The sequence below is a fragment of the Semicossyphus pulcher genome, unplaced genomic scaffold (assembly GCF_022749685.1).
Source record: "Semicossyphus pulcher isolate SPU_LCO1_2020_fin unplaced genomic scaffold, fSemPul1.0.p SCAF_18, whole genome shotgun sequence".
Taxonomy (NCBI): Eukaryota; Metazoa; Chordata; class Actinopteri; order Labriformes; family Labridae; genus Semicossyphus; species Semicossyphus pulcher.
The window spans coordinates 13,679,861-13,702,685 of NW_027211691.1; the positions used below are offsets into that span (position 1 = coordinate 13,679,861).

Genomic DNA, 22,825 nt, shown 5'->3' on the forward strand with positions numbered 1-22,825 from the left:
TGATTGCCAGTCAATCACAGGGCTGACACATAGAGACAGACAACCTTTCATGCTCATACCCACACCTACAGGCAATTTAGAGTCACCAATGAACCTGACGAGCATGTCTTTGGACTGTGGAAGGAAGGCGGAGTACCCAGAGGGAACCTACGCTTGCACGCTTGCCTCTAGCGGTGAGGCAACAGTGCTAACCACTGTACCATCGTGCAGCCTCTGTTACTAACCCAAAAAAGCCAAAACTGTTACAGCAGAAGATGCAACAAAATGTAACTTCCTCGTTCACAGGGTGAGAGCAGGAAGGATGAAGACTTCTTGTAGTTCTGCAGCTTAGCAGGGAGGTTACTGGTCTGCTGCAGTTCTGCTGAAAGTCACACATTTTAAAACATTGTTTCTCTTCTTTAGCGTCTCGCAGCTTGTTTGGTAAGATCAAATGTTACTGCTTTTTATGTTTGAGCTTTTTATTTAGCTGCTTTTTAGAAACACTATACAAAAAAACATATTTCATTTCTTCAAAAGGAAAAATGCTTTGTTTCACAGATGCTTTGATTAAGACATTGAATAGTAACTTATTATCAAATCCAGGTGATGGGTGTCCTTGCAGTCCTGTGTGTGAACATGTTGACAGCCAACATGTTACTGAGTGTCTTCTCTCTTTCAGGTGAGCTGTTTGTTCTCTCACTTTTATTTAAAGATGTTTAATGTTCACAGTTTGAACTTTATGTAGAAACAAGCAGGAAAAGAAGAGCAGACAGAGTTACTTTCAACTGTTCATGTTCTGACTGCAAAGTGAAGTGTTTTACACTGATGTGTTAACAGCACAGTGAAAAAGACCAGCATGCAACACATTACCTCTTAGTTTATCATCAACATTTTCTTTGTGCAGATTTTGCTCTACATTATAATAATCATGAGTCTGGTTTTACAGATGCTATGACTGATTGTCCGGATAAATCACACCTCTTTGTTTCGACACCGAAGAAGATGGACGCACTGAGTGGATCTTGTTTGCAGATCCCATGTAGCTTTAGGGCTGAACCAGAAACAGGCTTCATCAGCACAAGAGAAACATTTGGAGTGTGGATTAAAAGTGACATCAATCTAAACAATGTGATTTATAACAGCAGTGGGACAGTTAACACCTATCCAATGAAGATCACTGGAAACCTGAAAGAGAAAAACTGCACCACTCTGTTTTACAACTTAACCACAACATATACAAACAAATACTACTTCAGAATAATAAACTGGCCATTCAGATCAACAGCTGTTTGTGATCCTCTTCAAATAACAATTGAAGGTAAGAGAGATTTGTTTTTATCAGTCACTTTATAATGTTGTTGTTTGTTATAAACAGTGAAATCAGTTTCTTTGGTCCGAATAGAAAACTTTTTATTGTTATTTTACTTTGTCATCAGTTTATATTAAACTGAGTCTGTTGTTACAGTTTGACATTAAAATGGTCAAATGTAAGAATACTAAATAGAACAGACTTAGACTGTTCACTTTCAAGACAGAAGTCTCACCGTCTGTGACAGCTGCAGAAAAAGTGATGCCATTTTGTACTCCTTTTTTATTGTAAAACTTTGTCATCACTTCAAATTCTGGTTAAACACTGAGTCTGTTGTTACAGTTTGACATTAAAATGGTCAAATGTAAGAATACTGAAAAGCAGAACAAACTGTTATTTATACTTTGTTCACTTTCAAGACAGAAGTGTCGCCGTCTGTGACAGCTGCAGAAAAAACACAAAGTGAGTACATTTAAATGTATGCCTCAGTGTAAAACTTGTGTCTAATTTAAACCACAGATTCTCCTCGGAGCCCCAGCATAGAGATCTCAGGTGATCTGAAGGAGAAGGAGTCTGTTACTATAACCTGCTCAGCTTTCACTCCCTGTCCACACTCCCCTCCTAAACTCACCTGGAATCTCCAACAACACTCTCACAACAACATGGAGGAAAACACAGATGGAAACTTTACAACTAAAATCCAGGAGACCATCACTCTGTCAGACAAACATGATGGATACAACATCACCTGTTCTGCCAAATATCCTGTGAATAAAGGAAAAGATGTGAAGACAGCAGAGGAGACAAAGACTCTCAGTGTTTCATGTGAGACAACCAGAGTTTGTTATTGGATCCTGTCAGCACATGATGATTTATGCAATGTCAGCTGTTTTAAATGAATAAAGTTAATCTCTCTTTTTCCTCAGATGCTCCTAAAAACACCTCAGTGTCCATCAGTCCATCAGGTTTGGTGTCAGCAGGTGAGCAGGTGATCCTGACCTGCTCCAGCAGAGCAAAGCCCGTCAGTCACTTCATCTGGTTCAAGATCAGCAAAGATGGACCCATGAACGTATCTGAAGGAGAGTTTTACAGCTTCACTGTGACTGATGGAGGAGTTCATTACTGTGTGGCCCTGAATGATCTCGGTTATCAGACGTCATCAGGGATTAATTTAAATGATGCAGGTAAATGTAGAACTGTAGTGAATCTGCTTTATCCAACACGCTCTCTTTTCTCTTCTGTTTGCTTATTTAACCCTATAAAGCAACTTTTACAAAGTTCTTGCACCATTATGTGATACAATAAATGTAATTAACAAGTTTACACTTTTAGTTAAAGGTGGAATTAAAGTTACGGATTTTACAGAGACATAACACCTTCCATTAAGCAGCAGGTGACCGTGCTGTCTTGTTACAGGTGATCCAGAGTTTAGGGTTGTTGTCTACGTCACAATGAAGATCCTGGGAATTGTAATGCTCTGCAGTACAATCATCATCTTTGAGTAGTGAGACAAACTTTCCGACAATATGTTCATGACTTATTGGTCTCTGTACAATGTTCTTAAAACACTGAAAGTAAACTTTTATTCCTGTTTATTAATTCCATCTTCTTTCTTTCAGTTGGTTTAGGTCAAGATGCTGCAACAAACCAGAGAAGGTGAGCTACTAGCTGAGGACAGGTTCATCATTCTTTCAACAATAAAGGAATAAAGCTTTTATTGTGAAAGAGCAACGTTTTCTGAGTGTGTGTCATTAACACTGAATAATCATACAGAAGAATTCCTTCAGAAACAACAGTGTTTAGATATCCATGTCTCCATTACATCAGTGACAGGAGAATGCAATGGAGCCAAATGTCATTAAGGAGAAGTGATCTTACTTTATATTGACTGATTGGTTCACAGAGACAAACTCTCAGTGCTGCTGGTATTTCTCTTTCAGCTGCATTAAAGTCACAGCCGAGCGCTGACACCACTCCCTCTGTGTTGTGTTATTTTCACAGGAAGCAGTAGAAGCAGACTATGTGAACAGAGTCATTGAGATTCAAGCATCATGAAGGAGAAGAGGACGACATCATGTTCACCATGAATAGAATACTTCTCTATTTCTCGTCCTCTAATTCTGAATTATGAAATGGTATTACTCTGCAGCAGATTGGTGACATGAACAAAAGATGGAATGTAAATAGGACAGATGTTTTTATTCTTTAGCAGATAACTCAAATATAATATACTGCAGCTTCATCTTTACACTGTGTAGGTCTGTGCTGATTTGTGTTCTTGTTATTGTAATTCTCTTTATTTGCCTTCATGCTGTTTTCTTTGGATTCAAAATATCTAATTTTAGAAGAGAAATTAGGATGATTGAAATGAGACATTTGAGATGATGGAGGAGCAGAAAGTGTGAAAACTTTTTATTGATACATCAAAACAAACCTTTTTTTAGGGTTTTTACAAAGTTTGTTTTCCATTATATAATAAAGAAAAAGTCATTGTTCACACAATTTGCTATTTGTCTTTTTATTTGCTCCTCTCATGGAGTTAATGAATAACTCATCAGTCACTATCATTTCATCATATGAAAAGCTTGTGAGTCGGCAGGACGAGGAAAGCAGTCTGCAAAATGTTTCGTAAGTTCCCCTTGAATGCATTTGGTTGTATTTTTTGTGGTAAATAATCATGAGGATTAATATAATCCAGCTGTTGAATAATCTCTACTTTTATTGACAGGTGCACATATTACAAACATTATAACACAGTCAGCAGTTTGCTGAAAGTCCTTTAAGAGAACTTCTCATTCATTGTGAGACACATCAACTGTAAAAGCTGCAGCATGCAGTCGACTCGTCTGGTTTCCATCAGTACTTGACGTTCTCATGCTGAAGATGCTGCTGTAAGTGCAATGAAACATCAGCGTGAAAAGCTTCAGGTTTCTCACTGTGTGGTTAATGAACCAAAATGAGTCAAAGAGAAGTGGTGGAAAGTAACCTGATGAAGAGTGCTGAGAAAATACTGAGAACTTTAAGTACAAAGAGGAAGTTGTTCATTTTTTCAAAATATATTTTATATGTACTGACAAGATAAGGCCTGTGGCTCACACTAAATACATGACTATATTAGTGTGTGCTACGAACTAAATATTAATATTACTGAACAATGAAAATAAACTACCAGTTACTCATCTGGTAGAGCACGTACCATTTAAAGCTGAGTCTTTATCACAGCGGACCGAGTTCAATTCTGACCTTGTCCCTTTGCTGTCCGTCATTCTCTCTCTATCCCCCCTTAACTGTCCATCTTTAACTGTCTCTACCCATCCATCCATCCATCCATCCATACATTATCTACTCTACACATATTGACAGCAGCTTTTCACACTCACACCTACACCTACGGGCAATTTAGAGTCACTAATGAACCTGACGAGCATGTCTTTGGACTGTGGGAGGAAGCCGGAGTACCTGGAGGGATCCCAGGCATGCACAGGAACATGCAAACTCCACGCAGAAAGGTCCACTTTGTCCGAACTGGGGTTTATACTAGGAACCTTCTAGCTGTGAGGCAACAGTGCTAACCACTGCACCCTCGTGCAGCCTCTGTCACTACCAAAAAAGCCAAAATGGTTACAGCAGAAGATGCAACAAAATGTAACTTCCTCATTCACAGGGTGAGAGCAGGAAGGATGAAGACTCCTTTTAGTTCTGCAGCTTAGCAGGGAGGTTACTGGTCTGCTGCAGTTCTGCTGAAAGTCACACATTTTAAAACATTGTTTTTCTTCTTTAGCGTCTCGCAGCTTGTTTGGTAAGATCAAATGTTACTGCTTTTTATGTTTGAGCTTTTTATTTAGCTGCTTTTTAGAAACACTATACAAAAAAACATATTTCATTTCTTCAAAAGGAAAAATGCTTTGTTTCACAGATGCTTTGATTAAGACATTGAATAGTAACTTATTATCAAATCCAGGTGATGGGTGTCCTTGCAGTCCTGTGTGTGAACATGTTGACAGCCAACATGTTACTGAGTGTCTTCTCTCTTTCAGGTGAGCTGTTTGTTCTCTCACTTTTATTTAAAGATGTTTAATGTTCACAGTTTGAACTTTATGTAGAAACAAGCAGGAAAAGAAGAGCAGACAGAGTTACTTTCAACTGTTCATGTTCTGACTGCAAAGTGAAGTGTTTTACACTGATGTGTTAACAGCACAGTGAAAAAGACCAGCATGCAACACATTACCTCTTAGTTTATCATCAACATTTTCTTTGTGCAGATTTTGCTCTACATTATAATAATCATGAGTCTGGTTTTACAGATGCTACGACTGATTGTCCGGATAAATCACACCTCTCTGTTACGACACCGAAGAAGATGAAAGCACTGAGTGGATCTTGTTTGCAGATCCCATGTAGCTTTAGGGCTAAACCAGAAACAGACTTCATCAGCACAAGAGAAACATTTGGAGTGTGGATTAAAAATGACATCAATCTAAACAATGCGATTTATAACAGCAGTGGGACAGTTAACATCTATCCAATGAAGATCACTGGAAACCTGAAAGAGAAAAACTGCACCACTCTGTTTTCCAACTTAAACACAACATATACAAACACATACTACTTCAGAATAATAAACTGGCCATTCAGAGCAACAGCTGTTTGTAATTCTCTTCAAATAACAATTGAAGGTAAGAGAGATTTGTTTTTATCAGTCACTTTATAATGTTGTTGTTTGTTATAAACAGTGAAATCAGTTTCTTTGGTCCGAATAGAAAACTTTTTATTGTTATTTTACTTTGTCATCAGTTTATATTAAACTGAGTCTGTTGTTACAGTTTGACATTAAAATGGTCAAATGTAAGAATACTGAAAAGCAGAACAAACTGTTATTTATACTTTGTTCGCTTTCAAGACAGAAGTCCCGCCGTCTGTGACAGCTGCAGAAAAAAAGTGAGTACATTTAAATGTATGCCTCAGTGTAAAACTTGTGTCTAATTTAAACCACAGATTCTCCTCGGAGCCCCAGCATAGAGATCTCAGGTGATCTGAAGGAGAGGGAGTCTGTCACTATAACCTGCTCAGCTTTCACTCCCTGTCCACACTCCCCTCCTAAACTCACCTGGAATCTCCAACAACACTCTCACAACAACATGGAGGAAAACACAGATGGAAACTTTACAACTAAAATCCAGGAGACCATCACTCTGTCAGACAAACATGATGGATACAACATCACCTGTTCTGCCAAATATCCTGTGAATGAAGGAAAAGATGTGAAGACAGCAGAGGAGACAAAGACTCTCAGTGTTTCATGTGAGACAACCAGAGTTTGTTATTGGATCCTGTCAGCACATGATGATTTATGCAATGTCTGCTGTTTTTAATGAATAAAGTTAATCTCACTTTTTCCTCAGATGCTCCTAAAAACACCTCAGTGTCCATCAGTCCATCAGGTTTGGTGTCAGCAGGTGAGCAGGTGATCCTGACCTGCTCCAGCAGAGCAAAGCCTCCTGTCAGTCACTTCATCTGGTTCAAGACCAGCAAAGATGGACCCATGAACGTATCTGAAGGAGAGTTTTACAGCTTCACTGTGACTGATGGAGGAGTTTATTACTGTGTGGCCCTGAATGATCTCGGTAATCAGACGTCATCATGGATTAATTTAAATGATGCAGGTAAATGTAGAACTGTAGTGAATCTCCTGTTTTGAGGCAATCTCGTCCTTTTCCTTGTTTCTGCTGCTGTGAAGCTTTGCTTGTTCATTGTGTTCATATTTTGACTATAATGTAATTTTTACAGCATTTGTATGAAACGGTTCTATTGAAATAATGGCAACATTTTTTACGTTTTTTAGTCAGTTGGTTTCTTGTACTGTTTTATTAAGGAACAGAGAACTCTCTACTCTGGGGTTCAGCTCTTGGAGGGATTGTTGTCATCATACTCATCATACTCATCTGCCTCACGGTCTCTATCTGGTAAGTTTTGCAAAACTACGTTCCTCAGGAAATGAGTATGAGTATGCAATCTTCTGTTTCTACAGCAACAGAATCTCCACCTTTACATCTTTGTTCTGTTAGCATGACTCAAGTTTGACAAAGCTTCTTTGTTATTGTCAGTATAACCTACCTATCTTCTACAACTAGCTTCTAACCTAGATTTGGCGTGATTAATTATTAATTATTATTTTGCAGTATTTTTTTTTTTTAATTATTTCTTTGTTTGTTTTGTTTTGGCGGTCTAATAAACTTGAAACCAATGACTGTATGTAAAGATGGTCGACACGTCTCCATCTGCTCTCATTGTACAAAATTGAAGCCAAAATACCCCGAGATGGGCACTGCCATCTAGTGCTGGTGTTGTTTTTTGGAGCCAGAGAATGCACAGTAAGGATCTCAGGGTGGAGCTGCTGTTCCTCCTCTACTCTGCTAATCTGGAACAGATCAGTTGCAGGAGCCGTATGTGATATTGATCGTGTATTTTGATTTTATAGTTTCACTCATGTCCCATCTGTTAACATGGAGGAGGCAGGCTTTATGACCTATACTGCAGCCAGTAAGCAGGGGTCGCTGGAAATATTTTGGCTTTCCTTTTAGGAGCTAACATGTCGTCCATCTTTTTAAACAGTCTATACCTGAAACTGTATACTTATTATGACCTCTCTAATGTCCTCCAGGTGGTTTAAGTCCAAACATCAAACTCCTCAACAGACTGAGGTGAGAATAAGCTGAACTGTGTGTTGTAATGAGATTTTATAGTATATCTGTCAACAGTGACTCTGGCCTGATATGTAAAGCATCAGTCTTTAGACTCAGCAATATTTAAGAAGTTAGCGGTTAGTGGTGGGTTAAATATTAGGAAACACAACCAATGTGACAAAACAGCCTGTAAGCATCACTCTAACACAACTATCAAACAAACACAATTTTTTTGTCGTTTCAGTTTTGATTCAGAAAGTGGCTAAAGATAAAGCAGATTTGATTTAATCAGAAAGTTATAGATAAATGCAGCTTAAGTTTGGTTCTGACTTGAGGAAGCTGTTTCTTTATTGTCAAAGGGATCTCGATATATTCTTAAAGCATATCAGAAAGATATTTTGGCCAGACTTTAACATGATTTATAAACAAAGAGCAAAACTTTAAATTCTATTCTGTAGCTAACTGGAGGCAGTGTTAAGATTTATGCAAAGGAGGAATGTGCAGCAGCAGTTAGAAAGTCAAACTTAGTCTAGTTATAGTCTACCATAACTTTACGTGTTTATATGGTCTAAATAATACATAAAAATAATGCTCTAAACTAACAATTTCTTAAATGGAGAAAAGTTGTTATAAAATATTTACATCAAGTGACTGCCAGGTGTAACCAACAGTCAAAGATTATACTAGCTGTTCAGAGAAAAGAGTAACGTTAGTAACTTGGAAGGAACAGCTAGCTGGCGCATTGGATTAAAATGTTATTTGAGTACTTGGGAGTCCTAAATAACATTTAACAAAGATAACACATCAAATTAAAAAAGGTTATACCGTCAACTTTGTCCTGACTGAATATCCAAATGTCAGATATGTTAGCATAGCATTAGTTCATTTTCAAGTGTGAAGTTAGAATTAAAACTAGTGTGTAAGAAGAAAACAAGTAGTCAGAGCAACCATGAGCATGAGCATGTAGAGGCTGAATAATAGAGGCCCAAGAATCAAACCCTGGGGGACTTCATTCAAATTAAATATCACTAATGGAAACAACAAGACTCCTGCATTCAAGATATGCCCTGAAAAGGTATTTGATTTATTTTTCAGAGTCAAAGAGATGGCATGCTGGCTCTTCAACAGTCAGCCAGCATAACAGAGGACAACATCCACTACGGAGAGATCAACTTTTCTGCACGTAAACCTGAACCCGTCTATGTCTCAGTGCAGGACAGTGGACAGCAGCAGGATACGCTGTATGCAGAGGTCAAAGTGTCTGAGGCAACAAACAGCTTAAGACAGACTGCTGACAGCCCAGAGGACCTCTATGCTCAAGTGAAGAAAAAATGAGTATTGTTTTAACACCACATTTAGTTTAGTTTCCTAATATGCAGTCATTTTCCTTTGCTTACACAAGATGTTTTATGTTAGTTTATTACTAAAACAGGAAACTATACACTTTTAAAAACAATTCAAGGAAAAGGTATGCCTAAATGTTCATTTAGAAAATGCTATCACCAAAATAACATGGCTGAGTTTGTTTGATTAAAGACAGGAGACATTCAGCAATCACAATCCATATAGTAATATGTAATATATAATTAATCACATTATCAGAGCTTGTATTTGTGTTCCAACCTTGTTGCTGTGTTTAGTAATCTGCATGTCACATATGTGCAAGAGAAAGTTGAATCGTCTATAAGGGACTGTTGAGAATGAATTATAGTAAACTAGACTATCAATCATTTTAGATGTATAATTTTACTGTAAAGTTTTGCAGTATTATCATGTGTAATAAGGCATTTTAGTCTCATTTACATGCCTATTGTGTATTCACTTTCTTTCTTAATTTGTAAACCACATTTTCATTTGTATTTTAATTACTATAAAAATGAACATGACATAGTTTCTGTATTTGAAGATATTTATTCATTGCACAGTAATAAAAACCTTGGCTTCTAAAAATACCTAATAATCTCAGTCGCATTTATTGGTCCAACATTTTTACATAATGTGCGTAAACATCACCTGAAATCAAAGAATTTAATCACAAACATTACAAAAGTGGAAAGATGAATTATGCATAGTAATCCTCGGGCACAGGGAAATCAATATATTGAATAGTTAAAGGACTTCTGGTTTATGTATATGTAAATACCAAGTTTAACTCAAAATGAGGGGCATTTCATTAGACTCTGACAGTAGTGCATTAAAGAGCTAACGCTAAAATATATTTTAAATCTTTCTGTGAGTAAAAATGTTAAAACCTAATCTATTCTTTGTCAGAATTTTGCAAAAATAAAAAAATCTTTGGGTATCAGCCTGTAAACATTAGCAGCCATGAAACTGTATTGTTAAATGTCTCAAAGGCACTACAGGGCCATGTTGATGTTGCTTCAGTATCATGCCCAGTTATGTGAAAGAACAGAGGTAGAGACGTGTGCTTCTCGAGCTTCACAGAAATCTAACCTTCATGTTGTAAGCCAAACCTCCCTCCTACCACCAACCCAGCACCAGTCCCTCAGTGTTGCAGCATCTCTGTCAGGTAGTAATCAAAAGGTGGGGAATGCATCTCAGATTATTATCTTCTCTAACCTCACTGACTGTGTTTTCATGCAAAGAGAAATAACATCTTTCTTGCTTTTCTGAATTATTAACAATTAAGAATCCCAGTTTTTATGAATAAACCCCAAACAGTTTTCTAACTAACCGGGTTCAGGTCTTAATTCTCAGTGTATGTGAACTCAGCCAGTGACTCTGATTGCGCCCAAATAATCTGAATCCTGTTTTACTAACGACTTCCTCCCTGTTTTTTGATGGACCTTCTGTCAGTAGGTTTTTAATTGTGCACTCTGTCCTCCAGTGCCTTCAGCTCAGCCTCCACCTGAGCTGGCAGATCAGCTCCAACTTGCTGAGTGAAGTAAGCTCTCAACTCCTTTGTCTCCTTCTGCCAGAAAGGCACAGGCACGTCAAACAGAGCACCCATATCAACATTGCTGCTGAGACCTGTAGTGTCGATGGCGCCATCTTCTGGCAGCCAGCCAATAATGCTCTTCTTGGCTGCCTCGTCCTCCCTCTCCCGGCTGCAGCGCTTGAAGATCCACTCCAGTACGCGGGTGTTTTCGCCAAAGCCGGGCCAGAGGAAGGAGCCGGTGGAAGGGTCCTTTCTGAACCAGTTGACGTGGAAGATCTTGGGCAGGTGAGTGGGGGCCTTTCGGCTCTCCATGCTCAGCCAGTGAGCGAGGTATTCGCCAAAGTTGTAACCGAAGAACGGGCGCATGGCAAAGGGGTCATGCATGATCACCTTTCCTGAAGGAAATATGAAACACTTTAGATGTAGTAATAGTCACTTCCTTACCACCCCATTATCATAAAAATGTCTTAAACAGGGAAATTCAGTAATGTTTGATGTATAACAAGTGATGACAAAAGATAGTCACAAAAAAAATTGACCATGAACGCTACAACAATCAAGTCTGTTTTCAGATCTGTAAATCAGCACTAATATATGTAAAGGATTTAGACTACAGGAAAATAATGTGTGTGAGGTTGTACCTTGATGCTCAGCAGCTGCTGTGGCTTCCGACCTCATTGCTGCTCCAACAAAGACTCCATGCTGCCAGTTTAAGGACTCGTAAACCAGAGGGACTCCTGAAACATAAGCATGCTATCATTTTCTTGCACACTTAGTTTTGTGTTGTAAGTGTTGACACCCCATGTCAATATGTAATAAAGATTGTAGGTGTAATGACTCAAACATATATGTTAAAAGGGACATATTTTAGCTATGCCATCAATCTTCTATTATTCTAATTGAATCATATTGGATAAGTTTGTTTAATTTTTACAAGTATATACATATTTTAATTTAATTATTCTTCAGAGCCTCTCCGTCTTTCTGAAACGAACAAGTCGTTTTGCCATTGAAAGGTTTGACCATGACAGTATTTGGAGTGACAGCATAGCCCCTCCCCAACGTGTGCGATCCCACGTGAGGAAGCGGCCGCACTGCACAGTCACTCCGAAGTTGTAGAAAACATGGCTGCTCTAGGATCGGTTATTCGGCCTTATATGTACGAGCCCGAATTGGCAGGAGGTATCGGAAGTTGAAATCTTAACTTGACAACAAGCTAGTGAAGAAGGCAGCCTGAGGTGAATGATGATTGGTCGATTTCAGTGAAAGCAAGGTTCTACGTAGAAACCTGCAGCTGTTATGAACGGCCTATTTCAGAGGCTACCTTTATAAAAACTATTCTGGAATTCTGGAAAAACACAGAATTATGGAGTTTTTACTTTTTCACAGTGAACAATAAACACCCAAAAATGTGAAACCCATACAAAATGTGTGAATATCCATTAAAATGAAACGGCCCCTTCAAAGAAGAGAAGATCGTACTTTATTGATCCCCAGAGGGGAAATTCAATAGAAGTCAGCACAAACACCGTTGTCAACAAGGACTCGAACCCAAATGCATGACTCAGGAGGCAAAAGTAGAAAATAAACAAATTTTTAATTATTAAAGTGCAACAGAAAATCACTCACAAGGAGGAAAAAGGTCACTATTAAAGAACAACAGAAAATCACTCACAAGGAGGAAAACCTACTGACAAAACCAAGGGCTTGACAAAGTATCAAAATAAAAGTACAAAACCTGACAAGACGGGCATGGAGCAAATGCTGACAATTCCTGAAGTGATGACGGCACGGAGCTGGTTTACTGGCACACGAGACAAGGGAGCACAAAGACTAAATAAACTTAGGAGGTGAGGCTAATCAGACACAGGTGAGACAATCAAGGGAGCAGGTGAAAACAATAAGGGCAGGGCACATAATCCAACAGGCGGGAAAACACACAACGGCAGGAAGTAAAACAAGACAAAACATACATAGGGCTACAAAATAAAACAGGAAACACTAAAAACCAAACTCAGGACTGTGATAGTAGAACTCATGCAGAAAATCTCTAGACAATAAAACACAAATGAATTACATAACTAAACAAGACTAAATCAAGACAAGAACACAATATATTAAATACAAAATTGAACAATGAAAACTCATGACAGGGAGACAAAGTGACATGGTTAAACAAGAAATAATAATTGAACACCCAAAATACAAGAAAACCGGAACTAAACTAGAAACTCATGACAACCGTTATGTGAGGAAGGCCGTATACAGTATACTTTGTATTTGATCCTCTGTTGTTCAATTTATATCAGTGGCTTTACTCTGAGATCTGTTTTGTGCACACTATTTCATGGCTCAGTTTCAGTCTGAATTAAACATACAATAGTGGAAGGAAATGGCAGTCATGACTGTAATATCGCTTAAACTTTATAGAAACTACTTGCAAAATATCTTTCCTCCGTTCCTCTATTAAAAAATGTTTTGCCTTTTCGTTTCCCTAATTAATTGTTTATAATATATCTTGCCTTTATCTGTCTCAGACATGATATTTGTAGACTTCCTTTTCTGGTTGCTTTATAACAAGGTAACTTCACCTTTTTAATCTTCCTTCCCTCTTTGCCAGTCACACCACTGATGACTAAAAACTACATGTTTAAAATGTGAAATCATGTGAAAATGCTTTTATCAACAGTTATGGAATGAGATGAGCACCTATCTTCTGGCCTTCTGCCACCGAAAATAATGGCATCGATGGGGACGCCCTCCTCACTCTCCCAATGGGGGTCAATGATAGGACACTGAGCCGCTGGAGCACAGAAGCGGGAATTGGGGTGGGCACACGGAGTCGAGTTTCCTTTTAACAGATGTTACGGCCTCTCAAACTAAGTATAAGACAAAACAAAGGCTCACAATGAGGACCGCAACATATTTAAAAAGGACGCCACACAACAGAAGACTGTTTGAAAACCCACAGGGTTTTAATTTGTTTATTGAATAAAGAATCAGAAAATCATCACTACGAAAATAAGTGATAAGGGGAAAAAAAGGAGCTGGAGACCCCGGCCAAAATGAACAAAAGTGGGCAAGTACTGGGCCAGCCACGCAATGGACCGTCGCTCCCAGCACCTCCCCCTAAACTACCTAAACTGGGAAAATCATCATAAAACAAAAGACGAAATAACTAGACTACCGGAAATCTCCAGCCCAAACTAAAACAACAAAACCCCAACAATATAAATACATGTTGAGGGGAAAAGGACCTGTGGAAAAGAATACAACCAAAGTTAGGAGGAACAAAAGAAAAACCCTCCTCACCATGAGGTTGCTGTCTGCGTGTGTGTGTCTGCCCTCCTCACTCTGCTCTCCCTGCACCTCTATATCTCCTCCCCCTCCCTGAGCGCTCATTGCACTCAGGTGCGCAGCAGGCAGAAGGAGGATGGAGAATCAGAGACACAGGGAGAGAACTGGCCACACGTAACACCCCCACCCTAAGATGATAAATGTGGACACAGTAGACATTTTCATTAAGCGCGCGACAACGTGTCGGCCAGGACATTATCTCGGCCCTTAATATGCCTGACCTCCACATTGAAGGACTGCAAGAAAAGAGCCCAGCGCATTAATCGAGTATTTGTGTTTCGCATCTGATTTATGAACACGAGTGGATTATGGTCAGTGTATATGATAGTTGGCGTACTGGCAGAACCGACATAAACCTCAAAATGCTTCAGTGACAATACGAGAGCAAGCGCCTCTTTTCCAATGGTAGAGTACACGTGTTGGTGCCGATTAAATTTTCTGGAGAAATACGAAACTGGATGCTCTACTCCATCATTCCCCTCCTGAAGGAGCACAGCACCCGCCCCCGCATCACTCGCATCAACAGCAAGTTTGAACGGACGATCGAACGCAGGCGCAGCAAGGACAGGAGCGTGAGTCATCAAAGCCTTAACACATTCAAAAGCGGGCTGACAATTGTCTGACCACTGAAACCGAACCTTAGGGCTCAACAGGTCAGTGAGCGGAGCCGCAACAGCAGAAAAGTTTTTACAGAAGCTTCTGTAATATCCTGCCATCCCCAAAAAAACGGCGTAGCTCACGCCGAGAAGTCGGAGCAGGGAAGGACAGGATAGCTTCCACCTTTGAAGTTACCGGCTTGACATGCCCCCGGCCCACAACTTTACCCAAGTATGTCACCGTAGCTTGTCCAAATTCGCACTTCGCCAGATTCAGTGTGAGATTAGCATCACGCAGCCGGCCGAACACTATATGAAGCTGCCGAATATGCTCGTCCCACAAAGTGGAGTACACAACTATATCATCAAGATACGCTTCAAAACCTGAAATACCGGACAACACGGTATTAACTAAACGCTGAAACGTAGCAGGAGCATTACGCACGCCAAACGGCATAACAGAATATTGCAGGAAAGCATCAGGGGTCACAAACACAGAGATCTCCTTTGCCCGAGGAGTCAAGGGCACCTGCCAATACCCTTTTAACAGGTCAAGTTTTGTTACATAATTGGCACTGCCGACATGATCAACGCAGTCCTCAACCCGGGGAAGAGGAAAACAGTCTGCTTTAGTAACCCCATTCACTTTACGAAAATCCGTGCAAAACCGGTCAGAGCCATCAGATTTGCCAGCTAGAAGACACGGTGAACTCCAAGAACTCGAGCTGGGCTCTGCAATGCCATTTTCAAGCATGTAATCAACTTGCTTCTGCAGACGTAGACGCTTATCTGGATTTACTCTATAGGCATGCTGCTTTATCGGAGGAGAATCCCCCACATCAATATCGTGTTGCAGCACATGAGTCTGAGTTGGAACATCTGAAAATAATGAAACGTGACTTTTTATTAAACTGACCACATCCTCACGCTGTAACTCGGCTAAATGCAGAAAACACTCATCAAGTTTAGACAACATCTCCGAATTATTTAACCGTCCTTGAACGACACCACAGGACGGACCAGAAACATCCTCATCCGGAATGTCTGAAGCAGTCGGTGTCTCAGCGGGATCAGCACTGGACAGCAACGCTTCTACCTGAGCCTCGTCAATAAGTTCAGCACTGGACAGCGCCAAAACTGTTTTGCCCTCCTCAGTCACAGAAGACAAAGGGGCAGAGTCTCTGTCCAGGTACGGCTTCAACATATTTATATGGCACAATCTGCTTTGCCGTCTCCGCTCCGGAGTGGAAACTATGTAGTCTCGGTCACTCACTTTTTTCTGTACTACGTAAGGGCCCCTGTAACGGGCCTGCAGCGCAGAACCAGGAATGGGCAACAACACCAACACTTTATCACCAGGACTGAAACTTCTACTTTTAGCGTCTTTATCAAACCATGTTTTCATTTTTGTTTGGGCAGCAGACATGTTTTGCTTTGCCAATTCACACGCGCGATGAAGTTTGAAACGAAAATTACTAACGTAGTCAAACAAATTCTGCGGTTTGCTATCACTCAGCCATTTCTCCTGCAAGAGCTTGAGAGGGCCTCGCACAGTGTGCGCAAAGAGCAACTCTGCCGGACTAAAGCCCAGGGACTCCTGAACCACCTCACGAGCAGCAAAGAGGAGGAGATGGACACCCTCGTCCCAGTCTTTGTTAACCTCCAGGCAATAAGTGCGTAGCATAGATTTTAGAGTCTGGTGGAAACGTTCAATAGCTCCCTGGCTCTCTGGATGATATGCACTTGAAAGCAGTGAGTAATGTCAAGTTGTTTCATAACTTAAAACATAACATGAAATTGGATCCCTGATCAGTTTGTATTACTTTAAGTAACCCAAACAAAGAGAAAAATGTTATCAGTGCCTTTGCAACAGTAGGGGCCGTGATTTTGCGCATGGGAATGGCTTCAGGAAACCGAGTTGCAGAACACATAACGGTCAAAAGAAACTTATTACCAGCTTTTGTGCGTGGAAAGGGACCAACACAGTCTACAAGAACGCGCTCAAACGGCTCACCCACAACTGGAATCGGATAAAGAGGATATGAAGGAATACTCTGATTCGGTTTACCCGAAACTTGGCAGAAATGACATGTTTTGCAATACTGCCGCACATCCCGTTTCAGTCCTGGCCAGAAAAAACACCGCAAGATTCGGTCATAGGTTTTATTAACCCCTAAATGGCCAGCAAGCGGATTGTCGTGAGCCAATTTGAGGACCTCATGTCTATACGTTTGCGGACTTACAATTTGTGTCACAACACTCCAATCATCCTGTGTGGACACATGCGATGGTGTCCATTTACGGACGAGCACATCGTCTTTCAAAAAATAACGTGTGGACATTTTCTCAACTTCATCCCCTGGGACAACAGCATCAAAAGAAGAAGTTAGTGACGAATCACGTTTCTGTTCAACGATAAGCAGCTCCCGTGACATACACACTTTAGAGCTAAGTTTCTCATCGGAAATGGATGAAATGGAAGTGACAACGGATGGAGAAGACGGAGCAGGAGGTGAAACAACTGGCAAAGAAGCTAAACATTCAGTGTCATCCTTCATGAAACTATCCCCTAATTCTACCTCGCCTACTTCATCAGTTGGATCCTGCTTCTGTCTTTTTGACATTGCGCGTGTAACAGCGCAAACAGTAAACACCTCCGGAAAACTCTGCTCCAAATCATCGAGATGTTCAGAAAGAGGAACAGCAGTTACTTCAGGATTTAATAAAACTTTACCCCCAGCCAAATCGTTACCCAGGATGAGAGATACACCATCTATGGGAAACTGTGGACTTACTCCTATCACTACAATAGTTATTTTACATTCGATGAACATCCAAATATAAATATCATAGATAATATTTAGTCTGATCTTTAGGTCACTAAATGAAACACATTGTTTTGGCAAACCTGTAGATGGCACTGAAAACTCAGTGGGTGTTACTTTTATTCCTTATGTTAGATTGATGTATTCACAGTCTGTTGTGAAGGGGATTAGCGTGACTAATTCTTCAAGTTTAACATAAAACTAACCTGCTCTGAAATCACATCAGTAAAACTACTGTTTAGTGCCTGCCTGTCAGTCTATAGGCTATATTGTTTTTATATAGCCTGGAATGCCAGGTTGATGTTACCTTTCTTCCAGGTTTTGCCGTGCCAGTCTGTGAGGGTGACCCCAGCTGCAGGGAGGTCAAGGCCCTCCCACCACACTCCTCCATCGCTGGTCTCGCCAACATTTGTGAACACAGTGTTTTTGGCAATGGTGGCCATGGCATAGGGGTTGGTCTTGTCTGAGGTGCCGGGAGCCACGCCAAAAAAGCCGTTCTCTGGGTTGATGGCTCTCAGTTTACCTGCAGAGACGGAATCATCATACAAACAAATTAGGATTTGCTAAGATACCGATGGATGAAAAAAGTATTCCATGTGTGTGAACCTTCTCCTCCTCCCTCTCACCTTGGCTGTCAAATTTCATCCATGCAATGTCATTGCCTACACACTCAACCTTCCAGCCTGGCAGAGATGGTTTCATCATGGCTAAGTTGGTTTTACCACAGGCGCTAGGGAAGGCCGCTGCTACGTAACGCTTCACTCCCTGAGGGTTAGTGATACCCAGGATCTAAAGAGAAGGAGTGGGCAATAAAAATGTTTATTAATCATTCTATAATTTTTACTCAACCTTTTGACCAACACTAATAAAAGAAGGACCACTACAATAGTCTACACTAGATACACGAAACATTTACCTTAAGTTTTAAGAGCAAGAAATAAACATCTTGCAAGTTTTACCATCAAGAATTATGTATCAAGCATTCAGGACATCATCACACACTCACCAGCATGTGTTCAGCCAGCCAACCCTCATCCTTGGCGATGCGGGAGGCGATGCGGAGGGCAAAGCACTTCTTCCCCAGGAGAGAGTTTCCTCCATAGCCACTGCCGAAGGACATGATCTGCCTCATGTCCGGCAGGTGAGATATCAGCACTTTCTCTGGGTTACAGGGCCAAGAGTTTACCAACGGTGCTAGAGAGGTTGGATGATAAAGGATGTATAATGTATAACCAGAGTAGGGCCAGAGAGAGACAGAGAGAGAGAGAGGGAACATGTTAGCTTTTTGGACATTACAAAGCAGTCAGACAACTTGTGTCAGGCTCTTGGATTTTGTACCTTTAAGTGGTAAAGGTCGTCCCAAAGAATGCTGACAGCAGACAAACTCTGTTCCTTCAGCCAGTTTATTCAGGACAGGAGTGCCCATGCGCGTCATGATCCCCATACTGGCAACAACATATGGCGAGTCAGTCACCTTGAAGGAAAACAAAATGTTTATTTTAGGGCTGTCAAGGTTACATTCCCTTTAACGCCACTAATTATTTTAACGCGCGATTAACGCACACGCGTTCTATTATTCTGAGCCTCCGCCCGCCCCGTAGTTTGAGAAATCAGGAACCGATGCAGCTGCAATGTTGTGGATAGCATGCAGAAACAAACGTGAGCAGAAATGGATAAAGAAAAGGGTCTTTTAAATGACAAACTCAGCCTCAAAGCCCTGCTAGATGGTTCTCTGGACAAGACCGTTTTTACTGTCGATTTGAACCGAGTTACCACCGGTAGTGTTCGCCCGCTCTCCTTGTTGAGGAAGCGCACTGAAACAGTGACATGAGTCACAGGACATCAGGACGCTCTCTGTCCGCACACAATCATATGCAGTTCTGCGCAATGTAAACATTCCTACTGTGTATCACCGTATGTCCCTATTGTAAATGCATTGATTGGCACTGTTAATAAAGCTTATAAAAAGGTGCAGATGTCATTCGGTAACGATCGATGGATCGTTTTGAACGCTAAGTCATTAATAATGTCCCTCGTGCACACGCGGCTCACGTGCTGTGAGAACTGAATTGGGAGAGAAAATATTTAACTTTTGTGACTTAATTAAACAGACTGCTGATGAAGACAGTCAACAAAGCAGACAGAGACAGACAGAAAGAGGGGGCGGGGCCAGAAGCTGTGCAGAAAGCAGAGGTGCAGGTGTGTTGGGGGGACTGAAGCAAAGCAAAGTGATCAGAGTATTTGTCATTGTTTTCGAATGTTGCAATAATAATATGATGGATACAACATCACCTGTTCTGCCAAATATCCTGTGAATGAAGGAAAAGATCCGAAGACAGCAGAGGAGACAAAGACTCTCAGTGTTTCATGTGAGACAACCAGAGTTTGTTATTGGATCCTGTCAGCACATGATGATTTATGCAATGTCAGCTGTTTTTAATGAATAAAGTTAATCTCACTTTTTCCTCAGATGCTCCTAAAAACACCTCAGTGTCCATCAGTCCATCAGGTTTGGTGTCAGCAGGTGAGCAGGTGAACCTGACCTGCTCCAGCAGAGCAAAGCCTCCTGTCAGTCACTTCATCTGGTTCAAGATCAGCAAAGATGGAAGCATGAACGTATCTGAAGGAGAGTTTTACAGCTTCACTGTGACAGATGGAGGAGTTTATTACTGTGTGGCCCTGAATGATCTCGGTAATCAGACGTCATCATGGATTAATTTAAATGATGCAGGTAAATATAGAACTGTAGTGAATCTGCTTTATCCAACACGCTCTCTTTTCTCTTCTGTTTGCTTATTTAACCCTATAAAGCAACTTTTACAAAGTTCTTGCACCATTATGTGATACAATAAATGTAATTAACAAGTTTACACTTTTAGTTAAAGGTGGAATTAAAGTTACGGATTTTACAGAGACATAACACCTTCCATTAAGCAGCAGGTGACCGTGCTGTCTTGTTACAGGTGATCCAGAGTTTGGGGTTGTTGTCTGCGTCACAATGAAGATCCTGTGAATTGTAATGCTCTGCAGTACAATCATCATCTTTGAGTGGTGAGACAAACTTTCCGACAATATGTTCATGACTTATTGGTCTCTGTACAATGTTCTTACAACACTGAAAGTAAACTTTTATTCTTGTTTATTAATTCCATCTTCTTTCTTTCAGTTGGTTTAGATCAAGATGCTGCAACAAACCAGAGAAGGTGAGCTACTAGCTGAGGACAGGTTCATCATTCTTTCAACAATAAAGGAATAAAGCTTTTATTTTGAAAGAGCAACGTTTTCTGAGTGTGTGTCATTAACACTGAATAATCATACAGAAGAATTCCTTCAGAAACAACAATGTTTAGATATCCATGTCTCCATTACATCAGTGACAGGAGAATGCAATGGAGCCAAATGTCATTAAGGAGAAGTGATCTTACTTTATATTGACTGATTGGTTCACAGAGACAAACTCTCAGTGCTGCTGGTATTTCTCTTTCAGCTGCAAGTCACAGCCGAGCGCTGACACCACTCCCTTTGTGTTGTGTTATTTTCACAGGAAGCAGTAGAAGCAGACGATGTGAACAGAGTCATTGAGATTCAAGCATCATGAAGGAGAAGAGGACGACATCATGTTCACCATGAATAGAATACTTCTCTATTTCTCGTCCTCTAATTCTGAATTATGAAATGGTATTACTCTGCAGCAGATTGGTGACATGAACAAAAGATGGAATGTAAATAGGACAGATGTTTTTATTCTTTAGCAGATAACTCAAATATAATATACTGCAGCTTCATCTTTACACTGTGTAGGTCTGTGCTGATTTGTGTTCTTGTTATTGTAATTCTCTTTATTTGCCTTCATGCTGTTTTCTTTGGATTCAAAATATCTAATTTCAGAAGAGAAATTAGGATGATTGAAATGAGACATTTGAGATGATGGAGGAGCAGAAAGTGTGAAAACGTTTTATTGATACATCAAAACAAACCTTTTTTTAGGGTTTTTACAAAGTTTGTTTTCCATTATATAATAAAGAAAAGGTCATTGTTCACACAATTTGCTATTTGTCTTTTTATTTGCTCCTCTCATGGAGTTAATGAATAACTCATCAGTCACTATCATTTCATCATATGAAAAGCTTGTGAGTCGGCAGGACGAGGAAAGCAGTCTGCAAAATGTTTCGTAAGTTCCCCTTGAATGCATTTGGTTGTATTTTTTGTGGTAAATAATCATGAGGATTAATATAATCCAGCTGTTGAATAATCTCTACTTTTATTGACAGGTGCACATATTACAAACATTATAACACAGTCAGCAGTTTGCTGAAAGTCCTTTAAGAGAACTTCTCATTCATTGTGAGACACATCAACTGTAAAAGCTGCAGCATGCAGTCGACTCGTCTGGTTTCCATCAGTACTTGACGTTCTCATGCTGAAGATGCTGCTGTAAGTGCCATGAAACATCAGCGTGAAAGGCTTCAGGTTTCTCACTGTGTGGTTAATGAACCAAAATGAGTCAAAGAGAAGTGGTGGAAAGTAACCTGATGAAGAGTGCTGAGAAAATACTGAGAACTTTAAGTACAAAGAGGAAGTTGTTCATTTTTTCAAAATATATTTTATATGTACTGACAAGATAAGGCCTGTGGCTCACACTAAATACATGACTATATCAGTGTGTGCTACAAACTAAATATTAATATTACTGAACAATGAAAATAAACTACCAGTTACTCATCTGGTAGAGCACGTACCATTTAAAGCTGAGTCTTTATCACAGCGGACCAAGTTCAATTCTAACCTTGTCCCTTTGCTGTCCGTCATTCTCTCTCTATCCCCCCTTAACTGTCCATCTTTAACTGTCTCTACCCATCCATCCATCCATCCATCCATCCATCCATACATTATCTACTCTGCTTATTCTATTCAGGGTGGCAGGGGGCCGGAGCCTATCCCAGCTGTCATTGGCCGAGAGGTGGGGTTACACCCTTGGCTGATCGCCAATCCATCACAGGGCTGACACATATTGACAGCAGCTTTTCACACTCACACCTACGCCTACGGGCAATTTAGAGTCACTAATGAACCTGACGAGCATGTCTTTGGACTGTGGGAGGAAGCCAGAGTACCTGGAGGGATCCCAGGCATGCACAGGAACATGCAAACTCCACGCAGAAAGGTACACTTCATCC

The 22,825-nt window shown here is 40.4% G+C and overlaps 4 protein-coding genes across 4 annotated transcripts; 3 read left to right on the plus strand and 1 right to left on the minus strand.

Moving 5' to 3' along the window:
* Window positions 1-585: 585 nt before the first annotated feature.
* LOC138596239 (myelin-associated glycoprotein-like) lies at window positions 586-2,187 on the plus strand. Its single transcript, XM_069667864.1, has 3 exons — window positions 586-658; window positions 926-1,297; window positions 1,808-2,187. The coding sequence occupies exons 1-3, from the start codon at window positions 586-588 to the stop codon at window positions 2,185-2,187; spliced, it is 825 nt and encodes a 274-aa protein (XP_069523965.1).
* LOC138596240 (vascular cell adhesion protein 1-like) lies at window positions 2,184-21,614 on the plus strand. The gene is made up of 4 exons (XM_069667865.1): window positions 2,184-2,472; window positions 2,705-2,792; window positions 2,908-2,944; window positions 21,193-21,614. The coding sequence occupies exons 1-4, from the start codon at window positions 2,184-2,186 to the stop codon at window positions 21,244-21,246; spliced, it is 468 nt and encodes a 155-aa protein (XP_069523966.1). The 3' UTR covers window positions 21,247-21,614.
* Window positions 5,255-9,906, plus strand: LOC138596187 (sialic acid-binding Ig-like lectin 12). Its single transcript, XM_069667803.1, has 7 exons — window positions 5,255-5,325; window positions 5,593-5,964; window positions 6,284-6,589; window positions 6,691-6,951; window positions 7,161-7,251; window positions 7,950-7,989; window positions 9,067-9,906. The coding sequence occupies exons 1-7, from the start codon at window positions 5,283-5,285 to the stop codon at window positions 9,304-9,306; spliced, it is 1,353 nt and encodes a 450-aa protein (XP_069523904.1). The 5' UTR covers window positions 5,255-5,282; the 3' UTR covers window positions 9,307-9,906.
* Window positions 10,693-20,355, minus strand: LOC138596188 (phosphoenolpyruvate carboxykinase [GTP], mitochondrial-like). Its single transcript, XM_069667804.1, has 10 exons — window positions 20,351-20,355; window positions 20,192-20,268; window positions 19,401-19,462; window positions 18,987-19,122; window positions 18,655-18,842; window positions 18,275-18,437; window positions 17,956-18,171; window positions 13,586-13,721; window positions 11,512-11,609; window positions 10,693-11,265 (listed from the first exon to the last, which is right to left on the minus strand). The coding sequence occupies exons 1-10, from the start codon at window positions 20,353-20,355 to the stop codon at window positions 10,796-10,798; spliced, it is 1,551 nt and encodes a 516-aa protein (XP_069523905.1). The 3' UTR covers window positions 10,693-10,795.
* Window positions 21,615-22,825: the final 1,211 nt, after the last annotated feature.